Here is a 13,752-nt window from a genome sequence, read left to right as displayed (position 1 = left end):
TTAGATTTATATCCTGGTTTAACAAATATTTGAGCAGTCATCTTTTTCCTTAAAAAGTCATTTTACCCCTTTAAAGTGAATATGTTTGTTTTAAAAATACTCCAGCTAAATTGATCTGTGTCTGTGAGTGTCAGAAACTAGGACAGTGTAACACTGCAAAAAATGACATTTAGTCAGAGACACCGTTAACTTCTACAAAAAGCAGAGAAAACAAATAAAATTATAAGTAGTTAGTGAGACACACTTTACCTATTTTAATGGTTTTTCTACAGGGCAACAAAAGGTGAATTATCTGGTACCCAAGTGAAAAACTGTGCTGGACTTACAGGAACTAGACTTAAATCACATTTATTCACTTACTAAGAATATGATCTTGTGAAAGTTATAAATCTTTCTAATGCTTGTATTTAATTTGAGGATAAAAATAATTGCCTGACCCCATCACTAAGATGATGCGAGGGCAAGATGAGTCAATATAAATAAAAGTATTCATACACTGTCAAGTGTCATGCGATTTAACTTTTGGTACTAATTTGGAAACCATCTCTAAAATACATCTGATCCAACCAATTCTATTTAATTGAATAGAACCAGGTCATGCTAGAGTTCTTCTACCTTTCAAAAAGCTATGATTCCAGACTGCTCAGTATTTCCTAACAGTCATTAAACATCACAAAATTTCACTTAGTGAATAGGGGAAGACCATGGTAGAAGGGGCAATTAGGGATCATCTTCACAGAGCTACAGCTGAAGTTATGAGCATGTGTGAGTTCTTCAAGGGAAAAGAGCGAGAAAAAAGAATAAATGATTGGGTTTGGCTCTGACGGGAAAAAAGACAACACAAAGAGTGATTAGAGAAGAAAGGGAAATCAAGATAGTGGTGCAGCATGTGAAGAAAGTGGAGGTAAGGAAGAAAGGTGGGCCAGTGGTACAAGAATGAGGAAAAGATATAGCAGAGAGCAGAAGACTTTTAATTCCACTACTTCGGAAGGACAGAAATCATTTCATAGCGGTGAAATGGGGAATAGGAAATGAAAAAAGAAGTATGACAAGAGAATGTAGGCAACAGAGAGGATTAGTATCTACTCCTCTCATCCTTTCTTTTCCTTCCTTTTATCATCAAATTTCTAGTGCATTTTTAGAATAATGATAATGACAGTAATCATGACCATTGCAGCTAACAGGTACTGAGCTTATAGTATGTCCTGGACACTGTTGCCAAGCCTTTCACATGCCATTAACTCATTTAATTCTGACAATAATTCTACAAGTAGGTGTTTTAAAAATGAGAAAACTCGAGACAAAGAAATTACTTTCATGAGTAAGTGGAAGAGATGGAACTTGAACCCTCAGATGGTCTTATTCCAGAGCTAACGCTCTTAACCACTATCCTAGTAAAAAGAGCAAATTTCTCAATGTTTACAAATATAAGACCCAGAAATACCTACTGCCATACAAGTTACATGAGCCTTTGTGAGATAAGAATGTTAGGGTAAGAGAACAAACTGAAGAAAGCAATGTTTCAGAATCAGAAAAGAATGTTACCACAGAGAGACTTATTTTCCTTTTGTTTTCCTTAGCTGGACAAAAAGGAAGAGTGTTAGAAGGGAAGGTAGTAGGGTGAAATTGACTATTTCCCTAAGTAATAAAGAGCTTATGGGGAAAAAATTACAGTAATGGTTATAATTTTACAGACAAAGAAAATAATCTTCTGTTTAAATTAATGTTCCTATAATAAATGTTAATTGTGTGCCAATAAAAGGTAATATGACTGCACTTGTTATATATTAATTAAATAATTTTACTTAATAACATAATAAAGAATGCTTTCCTTATTCAACAGTTGGTATCATGTAACTACCAAAAGGATTAATTAGTTCCACAGATAAATTTCACAAATAAAATAGGGATTAATTAGGCATTTTGCCATCATTTAGGATAAGAGATACCACATTAATAGAATTAGAGATGGTTCTTACACATGGTTATAACTGAAACCACTGTTTCCAAGAACACATTGTTCATGGCTTTACTTTTTCCACTTTTCTCTGGAGAGACACAACTTTCTTTTGGTTGTAGCACCCATATATCCTTAAGAGCCCTTAAACAGTTATAATGAACCAGTAATTAGATAATGGCTTAATTTTAAGAAATCTTCTGGAATACTCAGGTACCATTTTCAAATATAGATGAAACACTGAGCCCTCAATTTGACCCTGTGAGATTCTGAGTTAGAACAGCTTAACAGAAAATGATGAAAATAAAAATATCTCACTTATAGAAGATCCAAACAGCTTTCTCGTAGGCAGGAGATATTCACTGAAAAAAATAAAATAAAAGGGGGGGGTGGGTGGGCTAATTTCTACAGAGATCCAGAAGGAAAAACTAATTTAACATTCAATATATTAGAAATTTATTTTAGATACTGAATGCTCTATTTAAAGAAAGCTGGCATCAGATATAAAAGTGATATGTGTAATTTATTTTTCAAAATACAAGAGAACAATCTGTTCTGGACTAATTAAATAAAGGACTATTTAAAAAGAAAGCTTAGATATGAAATCTTTCAGGCCGGTGTTTTCATTGTGGATTTTTCCTTCCTCTAAGGTTTGCAATGCTATTCCCTAGGAAAGGAAAAAGTTTACTAAATGAGATAGTGAATGTAAAGTGCTTGCAGCATGCAAAGCATATATTTGTAATAGATGGTAGATCTTATTATGAAAGTCTGTTCAGCAAGTATTCTGACAGCAGATTCTACCATTTCAAATTCTACAAAATCATGATGTATGTTATTGATAATATTTTATCAATTTTTCCTTTCTACCATTTAATTAAACATCTGCTCTAAGGGAAAAGCAATAGATTATAGAAATCTTTGTGTTTTAATTACTTAATTTTGAACAACTTTAAGGGCTCTTCCACCATTAGGAAACTGTATCCTCCATCTATCCATCCATCCATCCATCCATCCATCCATCCATCAATCAACAATTTAGCTTTATGTTTACCTAATATATTCCAAGTAAAGATATAATTGCGAATATAAGAAAGACAGTCTTACCATGTATCTTGGAGTCAATTGCCATATAATAGTACCTCTTTTCACAAAGTGGTAAAAATACCTATGCTAGGAACAAATGTTTTCCTCCCATTAATGACACAACTAGTAGGTGAGAATGTCCTGTTTTTATAGCATACAATAATATTTCTGATTTCTGTTTTCCCCAGAAAGACAAGAAATAGAGGAGAGAAATCTTGACTGAGCTATTGTTAGATGAATTTCTGGAACCAGAGGAGACTATCTCTGAGCAACTGAGCTATGAACCAAAAACAGAAATGCTGTTGAATGACACTGAATAGCACTCAGCTATTAAAAAAAAAATCTAAAAATATTTGTGTGTAGTAAGGGCCCACTCATTATTCATTACTGCCTATAGTCCTATAAATATCTATTAAACCAATCTAAAAGAGTTACAGCAGTTGCAAAATATTTTTCTTACTTTGTGATTCATCTCAAATTCCTGAGTAGAAAATGAAGCTAAATCATAGGCTCTTTATTGCCAGTGGAGGTGGAGGGTACACGTTTGTCATTATCATTAAATCACAGGGGTTTCTGGACAGTGTTTAACAATGAAAAATTACCAAAAGTACCTCTAGGTAATGAGGTAATGTTTAAAAGTATTACTTTCACCTTGAAACTAAAGAAGGCTAACCAGGGCCATGAGTGTACATCCATTTTGAAGTTACAGAAACAAAAGGAGGACATATTAAATATAAAATTGTTAGTAGGATTACCTGTCCGCATTCGCACAAAAAGAGCTTCATCACTAAATGGACACACAGAGAAAAAGCGCTCTTGCGGGCTCTCTCTCTCTCACACACATATGCGCATGAGGAAAAGAAACATGCTTGCATCTGTTCAAAGTCACTATGTAGATCTTTTATGAGAAACCCTTGTACTTGATATTTTTTTCTTTCTTTAATTTTTTACCAAAACATCTAAGCCTGGAAAACTAAAAAGTTAAGCTCTACATTTTTAGTCCAGAAACTAACCTTTACATATAAAATCTTGATAGAATGTGGCATTTAGCTAATCCTAAATTAAGTCCTTTGTTTTTATTTGCTGCATAAAGCCTAGATTCTAACAAACACAGACTGCTACATAACCACGCTTCAAAGCCTTCTGTAAACTAAGCAACTCACAACATCTCTGCCTTCAGCGATCACACTTCAGTGAATCATCCAAGTGACCTTATATGCTCATAAGAAACTCTGTGTACAGGTTGCAAATGTCAGTGTCTGAATTTACATTTTAAAAAGTACATCGTTCAGCAGTTTAATGAAAATATTGCAAAGATCTTGAGTCAAATCCAACTATTTACTCATCTGTTCCCTTAGCTTTAAATATTTTTGGCCTGGATTCACATATTCTTCACAAGCCGTAATTTATGATTATTCCTCTTAACATTTCAATATCGTAACCGTTTGAAAAGCCATTTGGAAAGGGGGCTGCTCTCACACTATTTTTCTCACCCCACCTCAAAAGCATGCTGACAAATAATTTGAAAACATTTGTCACTAGTGTTGTTTATGCTCTCAGAGTGATAAGAATCTGTACATACCAAGACACATACCTTATAAATGAGCTGTGAGGGCTTAACATTTACATAAATATTTTACAGTAACCTTAATTGATGTGATGCATCAGAAGGTTTCACTATGAGCGAAGAGCTACGGCACATTTATATTCTCCAGAATGCAGAGAAATCACAATAATTGACCTGAGGCAATTATTTCAGGTTTTGCTTTAAAAAAAAATTTTTTTTTTTTTTAGTTTTTTCTTTTGGATGATGGTGACAGGGGTCACGAGGAAGAATATGTGGGGAAAAATTTGTAGAGGGTGATGGTGAGGTACTGAGGGAACCTGACGAGACAGAAGTTTGTGCCATGAAATTGTGTATAATTTTCTCATGCTACCTATTTTCCCAGAACTATATCAAAATCCTTTTGAACATTACAGAAATAAGTCATCATCTCTAATACAACTATTGCTACCACCAGCAACTAAATGTATGCACCCATGAATCGCAGAAAGGGGCACCGTGGTCTAACAGAAAGAACACGGGCTTTGTAACACACCGCTCAACCTTCACCAGCCTGTGCTGGAGAGAAGTTGAATAGTTACTTAAAGGCCTAGTTTCCTGATCTGTCACATGAATCTAACACAACCTACCTTACAGGGCACCTGGGAATGTTAAGCTACATACTTAATAAAAATGGCTAGCAAACAGAAGGCCCTCAAAAGAGGGCCCCTTCACCCATGCTCTCCCCTACGCCACTCAAAATGAAGCAGCATCATTTGTTTTATTCAAAATGGACTAGAAAGAGCAGTTTGTCTTTAGGGGCTTAGCAGTTTTCCTTTTGATTCAATGCTGATTTGATAATGGTCTAAGTGAAGAAATGTGACCACAGAAAGACAATAATGATTCTGATACTATAAAGGGCATTATGTTTCTTTCTTTCTCTCCAGCTAAACAATGTAAAATCATAAGCAAATATACCACATCAGGAGAATGCATTTTATCTTCCTGAGCATGTAACCTGCCAGTAAATTGGGTCTCAGTTCTGCATCACCCACATTGCTATCCACTGTAGGAAAGATCGCTGGTGATTATTACACTGCAGATTAGTGGCTAAAAAGACAAATGGGAGACAGTGCCCAGGCAAAGGGTTTTTATTGTTGCCATTTTTTATTTTCTAGAATATGGCTACGGATTCCTTTTGCAGAAACAATACTATGTCCTTTAGCAATCACCATGAAGACCAGGTTCAAAACCTTAGTAATACAAAGCAGACAACCCTCTCAGCTTTCTAAATTTATCATCTTATTTTGAAGTGACAGCTAAAAGCATCCTTAAAGTGTTGCTTCTATTCTGCCTGGCATTGCCCCCAAAATAGCTCCCCTTACAACAGTTTCTTGGGAAGACAGTCAGCACATATGCTACACAGATCTGAGTGAAAGTTGATGTCTTGCTATTTGATATACAGGTTCAAAAAATGGAACTGCGCAAGAATTCAGACATGCTGCCTATTGCAGGTTTATATTTCATAGTGACAGAGGAAGTTCAAATGACTTCTTTAGAAACTTTAAATTTGTTCTGGTACCAAATCCTGCTTTTCTGGGAATTAAAAATTTGATGAATTTCTTGACTTGATTAATACATCCAATCTTGCCTCTGTGGATCCTTCACAGAGAAAATCTGTATTCAATTCACTGGCTCAGTAGTTGGAAATACGAGTGGCATAGAAGAACACTTTGGTAAAGTCAGAAACTACAGCACAGAAATCCCAATGTTTTTGTACTTTCTATACCTGAAATGATTCTATAATGCTGAACTACAATGTTGTTTAAAGGTATAAGAATAAAGTCAGAAAGATGAAAGACCAAAAAGAAATGAGACTTGTAAAATGCTAAGGATAGTAAAAAGGACTGTTAAAGCTAAGCTAGTAACAACAAGCAGTCCAAAGAAGAGATCTATCTATTGCTTAGGGAAGATGGTATGATCATAACATTAATACTCTAGTGCTCTTTTATCTTCTCTATTAATAGTTTAGAGACAAAAAATAATGTTTTTTTATGTTCAATGTTAAATTTGGGATTTTAGTTAAATTAGCTGAATAAATAAAGAATAAGGGAGATAGGACATAATACAAGTACACATAAAGAAAAGCTAAAGCTTTTTATTTGAAAGTGTATACAATATGAGTGAAAAATGTGATGGCTGCCAGAAAAGCTGATGTAACTTTAACTCCATTAATGAGAGAGCAGTCTCAAGATAAGAGGAGGTAATGGGGCACTCTATCTATATCATACTTGCCAGACCATATCTGGAATATTCTGTTGTTAGTTCCGGAGACACAATGAAGAGGAGTGTGAACAATGCTGGGTGGATTTTGATAAGAGAGACATGATGGTAACAGGTCTGGAAAGTATCACAAGAATCTATTAAAGAAACCAGAGGTATATTTGGTCTGGAAGAGGGTAGACTAAGGAGAGGTGGTACTTTGAGGAACAAGTTAAATGCCTTTTTGAGTTGAATAGCTGGCATATAGAACAGGCATTGGCCCCAGAGTACAGAATTAATGCATTTACATTTAAAGCTATATTAAAAACAAACAAACTTGAATTGTTTACCTTGTGAAATAGTGAGATTCCTAAGACTGGAATCTCACTATTTCATAGAGAGAACAAATCACATAGCAGAACAAATCACTGCTATGATTTGTGAAGGAGTATATAGGCGGGATTTCTGCACTGAACTGGGTCATTGGAGTATAAAGCATTTCAAAAACCGGAAGTTTTTATGATTTCAAGCTAGGAGTTAGGGCTGGCAGTATTAATATAGCTAATTAGAAAATATGGTTTAATGTATGTTGGAAATGCTCTCCTGCTTTCCTTTCCTCAAAAAAAAAATCCTTATTATAAAAAAAAAATGATTCTACTAGATATCTAGTCCAGTAAGTCTTCCATACTTCTGAGTATTCAAAGAGACTGTTATTAAAATGCAAATGTCCTTAGAGGAAGCAATAACATGTGGGAATTAGTTACAGCTTGTTGACAGAAAGACAGGAATGAGAAAGGCAGCAAGAGTAAATAAGGTCCAAGTGGGCACAAATCTGTAGAAGACGAAATCCTTGTAGTAAAAGAACCAAACAATATTTCTTCAAGGTTCTCTCAGAGACGCAACAGATGACTAAGGCTGCAGCTATGACTTCTCTAAAGATACGGCCCAATTTTCTAAGATCTGTATATCACTACAACATTTAATGAGTACATTTTCTGAAATGAGTCATTAATATAAAGCATTCAGTGTTTATTAGTATAGAAATTTTCTGTATAACAGGTGCCTATGGGCATTTAAACAAATTGCTAAATTTCAAAAGATTCAATTTGTGGCAAGGTTTACCAAAACCAAACTAGACTTTCATGTACAGTGTAACTCTGTATCATTTAACAAAATTAACTTTTGCGGGTGGATTTTACTTAGTAAAATATACTATGTTATTATATATATTTTCATTTAATAATATTTGTTAAATTACACAGGCTTCAGAAAGGAGTCAATGTAGCTTGAGCCAAGATTTTTCTCCTAGACATCATCATTGAAATTCCATGTATTTCCATTTGCCAATGATGCTAAATTAAATTCATATTTTCTATTCCCCAAACTGGCTACTCCTCCTCCTTGCTTTGCTATCCTCAGTAATAATACTACTACCATTCTTCTCACTCTTCAAAGTAAAACCTTGTATCTTCTTTTCTACACCACATGTCCCAACAATGGCTGAGTCCTTTCACTGCAAGAAAGCACTTCATATACCTCTTTCTATCCTATGGACATTACTTTAGTTCATACCCTAATTATCTTTTACGTGTACTTCAATTTTTCATAATTGATACCTGTACTTCCAATCTCTCTCCTCATAAAAGCTCTCTAAAACCCTGGGTACATAAGAACTTTTCCAAATGCATACATTCTTATCAAGTGGCTCCCTAGCCCAAACCCTTCAGTGACTCACTATGAAACTATAGAAAAAAGCCTAAACTAATTAATAAGGCATTAAAATATTCTGTTATGTGATGGCAATCTATCTTTTCAGTTTTATCTCTGAGTACTTCTCCTTATGGTCATCATTCTCCAGTTAATCTATGGTACTGTCCATTATCTAAGGAGAGTCTCTGATTTCCAACAGCTGAAATGGCCTTCCTCAATTTTTTTCTACAATTTTATCCATTTCTCAAGATCCAGGCTTAAAGGTCTTTTCTTAATCAATCCATCAGTCTACCAATCATCTCTCTCTCTCTCTCCCCTCCCCCATCCAGGCTTAAAAGTCTTTTCCTTTTCAATCAATCAATTAATCAATCTCTGTTTCTTTCTCTCTCTCTCTCTTATTTATTTATTTTTCTTTTACTTATCCTCTGTTAAACATGAGGATAAGTTTGTGGAACATTCCTGCCCCATCCCCTTTACTGCATTATGCCTTACATCCTAAATTGGTTTTGTACATCTCTTCTTCCCCACTTAGGGTCAAGGGCAGTACTTAACTAACAAACACCGCAATAGATCACAAGTGTTCTGTAATTGCATTTTGGTCTGATAAAAATCAAAATTATGTTTTGATTATATGACATTATTAGATATAGCAGGATTTAGTCTAGGGGTATTACTTCAGCAGTTTGTAGCTGAGAAGGCTTATGTATGAGTTGCTACATGTCTAGCATCTGTTTGCATTTCTTCATGGAGATGGTGAGAACATTTGCCTCCTGAACAGTACAGCTCTTCTTTAGTGCAGACAACCTCATTACACTGATTTCCATTATCTGAGCATTCTCTGTGTTAACTGGGGCACATTTAGGCTATTAGTCACAGCAATAGCCTTCCCTCCCAAATGTTCTGATGTCCTGTGGGATGGTGATCTGGGAGGGTTGGGGTAGAAGACAGGGAACATCTTTCACGACCCTCAATGTCACTGAGCAGCACAGATGCCACAGGCTACTTACCAGACAGTATGGCCCTTTACTCCTAACTGCCAAGAAACATTCTGTCTGGGCAACCACTTCACCAAGGAGGCCACTTCCTGGAGACTCAGGGGTAATTCCTTATTAAGCTACTCATGATGATAGCATTCTCCTCCCTAGACACCTCTCTGGGGATATGTGACTGAATTCTGGTCAATGGGATACAAAAGGAAATTTGCTAAAGTGACTTCATTCTTGAAAAAAGACACAAATCTATTTGCCTTTTGTTGTGTCTGAAGGTGACATTTGGAACCATGGCTGTTGTCTTGCAACTCTACCAGGTGCCATTGTTGTGTCTGAAGGTGACATTTGGAACCATGGCTGTTGTCTTGCAACTCTTTGGACACGGCTGGCACCCTGAGAGTTAAAAGCAGAAAGGCCAATGGACCAGGGAACTTGATGATATTGTCAGAGTGCTGGGGTCCCCCTACCTCAGGGCTTTCATTGTTTGGCAAAATGCATTTTCCTTATTGTTTGAGCCAGTCAAATAGGGGGTTTCTCTTACTGTAGCTAGAGACACCCTGACGCGTAGGACTTCATGTTGGCATCCGGCATCTCACTCAGGTGGCTGACATTAATCATTGTTAGGGCTTCAGGGGAAGAACACATTATTTCTACGGCCTGTTTAAATACCTGTGCTGGTTTGTTGCTGGATCCTGAATCTGTCACTTTTTTCCATGGATTGGATAAGCCATAATCTCTTTAAAATACACAGCAGGTTTCACTTTGTAACAATGATCACACTTACAATTATTAATGTTTGTCTTCTTCACTAGTTTAAAAGCTCAATGAGGGCAGTGACTGTATCTGCACAGGGCTGGCATGCAGGTGTTCAATAAATAGATGCTTAGTAAATATCTGTGAAATGAATGAATGGACGAGTAAATGTTCAGACAATATATATTATTATTATTTCCTTTGCTTACACCTCCCATGCCCTGATTCCTTACCAATTCAGGCCCACAAAAGCGAGCTATGTCCTGTATTTTAGGAGACAGGAAAAAGAAAGGGCAAGGAAGCTATCTTTACAGCTACTGTCTACTTGCTCACTCAGTGGAGAGGGGGAAAGGAGACAATTTTCAGGAGCGAGTTACAAAATATTTTCATAAAGAGAAACAACAATTATCTCCTATACTATTAATAGTATATTAATAGTATATTAATCCTATACTACACATTGGATTAAAATATTACTTAAGAAAATGTTAAAAATCAGACTTTTTAGAGTCAGAATGGAGTTTAGGGTTAATTTAGTGTAACTGAATTAAGCAAAGATTTATCAACTATTTTAAGTCCCTCAGTTTTCAGATGAAGAAACTGAGAGCTACTGTCACCAAGATCAGCATTAGTTTTTCTGATGCTCTATGACGCAATAACAAAAATTGAATGCAGACAGTCATATACACTGGCAACAAAAAGGATATTTTCCTGGCACTGTCGTTCCAAGTCGGTAATCAGTGTAGCTGTTGCTTGGATGAAAGTTGAAAACAAAAAGAAGGCCTGCTCTCTCAAATGCAATGATCTTATTGGTTTCATGCTCTTCACTAACATGGGCCTGCAAGAATTAACACACATAATACAATTAAATAATACCCAGATGCTGCTACAAGTAAATTCTTTACAAAAAAGTTGTTTTTGTCTTTATTAACAGCCTTGTTAGTTATTAAGCCAAAAATGAAAATTCTAGCATGTTATATTTTTTGAACATGTTGCAATCTTGCCTTATCAAACTCTAGGCCAACAGCAGTCTCAAAAATAGCTTAAGGAGTATAAAAATCTCACCAGCAACTTGCCAACTTCAAACAAAGCACAGACAGAGGATTAGGGTTTTGGCTTAGGTTTTAGCTAAAAATATAGCACCTGTGCTATACATAAAGCATATGTGTGTGTGTGTGTGTGTGTGTGTGTGTGTCCAACTTCAAACAAAGCACAGACAGAGGATTAGGGTTTTGGCTTAGGTTTTAGCTAAAAATATAGCACCTGTGCTATACATAAAGCATATGTGTGTGTGTGTGTGTGTGTGTGTGTGTGTGTGTGTGTGTGTGTGTGTATATGTGTGTATTAGATCTACTTATAAGTGAATTTTCTTTAAGACTTTTGTTTTAGTCCTTAATGAGGTAAGGTATATAAAATTACTTTTTAAAATATGATGTAACATTGTTATTATATCCAGATTTCTGAAGTTGTAGTTTTCTTAAAAACTTTACATTATTGCACGACTTTGTCAGATTCAAAAACAACCAAGAGTCCTTCACAGTATACTTTTTTTTTTGCCTAATAATAGAGAAAGTCTGAAAAGGAATTACAACATCTACAAGCTCTGTTATTTTATACACCACATTTAACAGTAGGTAGTGAGAAGGCTTTGTTTTTTTCAACCCTACCCTCTTCCAGCCCCAGCTTTGAGAGGACTTATTTCCACGCATGTCAGCAGCGCCACTCTTGGTAATTTAGAAAAGTGAGCTAAGGCTCTAGAGCAAACAGCATGCCTTTTGGTATTCAACATTGTTCCTATTGAAAAGGAGCATCATTTTGCTCTCTCTTCTGGAAACAGCCCTACTAATAAATGCGATTAGGGCGTTTGTGTCATGTAGCCAATCTTACTGAGAATATAAGTACCTTTGTTCAACCATTAAAAAAAAAATCAGAGACACCAAAGTAAAAACACATCAACAGTAATTTCAAACAGCACCAGTAGAAAGTAAATGGATTATAAGTAACACATATTATATGCTAATTTTTGCAAGGGAAAAAAAAAACACTGTATAAAATCTGAACCTGTTAATTACATTTTCTAAAACTTATTGAAAACTGAGACTTTAATTCCAGAGGAGAGTCAGGCTCATGAAAAATACAAAACAGCATGCAGGTATAATGGCATCTATTGAAATGACAAGTAAGAAACTGGTAAAGGAAGGAAAAAAAGGAATAAAGAAATCTCCATGTTGTCAAAGCAGTTTCTTTATGACAGCATAATTATTTATATAAAGAAAAACAGTCAAAACAATTAAGATATTTACACAGCAATTTCCAAAGTGGATTCCATGCGGAGCTTTTGTCATTTATTTTAACCAACTGAAATAAAAATTACTAAATTTAAACAACAACGACAAGCTAACCAGGAATGTAAGTAGGGAATTATGTTTAAGATTTTCATTATCTATTGGGGAGACTTCAGTAACATGTTTTGACAACCTGAAGTATGTCACAGGGCACTACACACTGAATAATAAAATGCTGTTTAAAAGATCTGCATATAGATTTAAGTCAATTGCCATTCTAAGCATGTACAACACTGGTGACTAAAACATAACATTTAGAGTAAAGAGCTTACCTGTGGAGCTGAAAGCCAATGACATCTTTCTTCCAATTTATTCATATCCCTGTCAAAGTTATTTAGGAACTTATAGCGGAGAAGGTCATCATCAGTTAAATGAAACTGCCTTCTTGCATAATGGTAGCTCTCATTATTTCCTTTTCTTGGGAAGTCTAACCATTCAGGATGCCCAAATTCATTACCTGCATTTGAAAACAAACATAAACATCACCTGGTAATATTAGCATTTCTTATTAAGATAACTCAATAATTGTATGTTTTAAAGTCTTTGAAATCAGTTTAGGTTATAATTTACTATAGCTGTGCCCTATAAATGATGCACAACCCTGGCTTAGAAACAGCATAGTCTAGCATGCAGTACCGACAGCATTTGGACTCAAAAGCCCAGGGCACAGTTTTAGCCTGGTCACACATTCCTTGTTCTACATCTCATTTTCCTCATGCACAAACTGAGAACAGTATCTCTGTCATACTTATTTCATCTCTGAAATAATCTCTGAAATCTCGGAATAATTTTTGAGATCTCTATTTCTATAACCTCTGAAATCTGTACAACGCTTTGCAATTTCCAAAGGCTGTATGTACATTATTTTTTGATCCTCGAAGGAACTCTCTATTATATCCATTTCACAGATAAGAAATCCAAAGCTCTAGACAGTTAAGGGATTTGCCCAACCTCACATGGATAATAACTAGAAAAGCAACCGTTAAAATTTAGTTCTTCTCATTAAAATCCAAAGTTCTGGGCTTCCCTGGTGGCGCAGTGGTTGAGAGTCCGCCTGCCGATGCAGGGGACACGGGTTCGTGCCCCAGTCCGGGAAGATCCCACATGCAG

General features: G+C 35.6%; 1 protein-coding gene across 1 annotated transcript in view; it reads right to left on the bottom strand.

The window, feature by feature from the left end:
* Nucleotides 1-13,752, bottom strand: part of GBE1 (1,4-alpha-glucan branching enzyme 1) — a 305,486-nt gene that overhangs the window by 25,304 nt on the left and 266,430 nt on the right. Inside the window, exons 13-14 of the mRNA XM_055086124.1 lie at nt 12,915-13,099; nt 11,005-11,135 (exon numbers count right to left, since the gene is read on the bottom strand). Coding sequence (XP_054942099.1) covers nt 11,005-11,135; nt 12,915-13,099 — 316 coding nt within the window. The remainder of the gene's footprint in view (nt 1-11,004; nt 11,136-12,914; nt 13,100-13,752) is intronic.

The sequence above is a fragment of the Physeter macrocephalus genome, chromosome 1 (genome assembly GCF_002837175.3).
Source record: "Physeter macrocephalus isolate SW-GA chromosome 1, ASM283717v5, whole genome shotgun sequence".
Taxonomy (NCBI): Eukaryota; Metazoa; Chordata; class Mammalia; order Artiodactyla; family Physeteridae; genus Physeter; species Physeter macrocephalus.
This window is presented reverse-complemented; position numbering and strand designations above follow the sequence as displayed.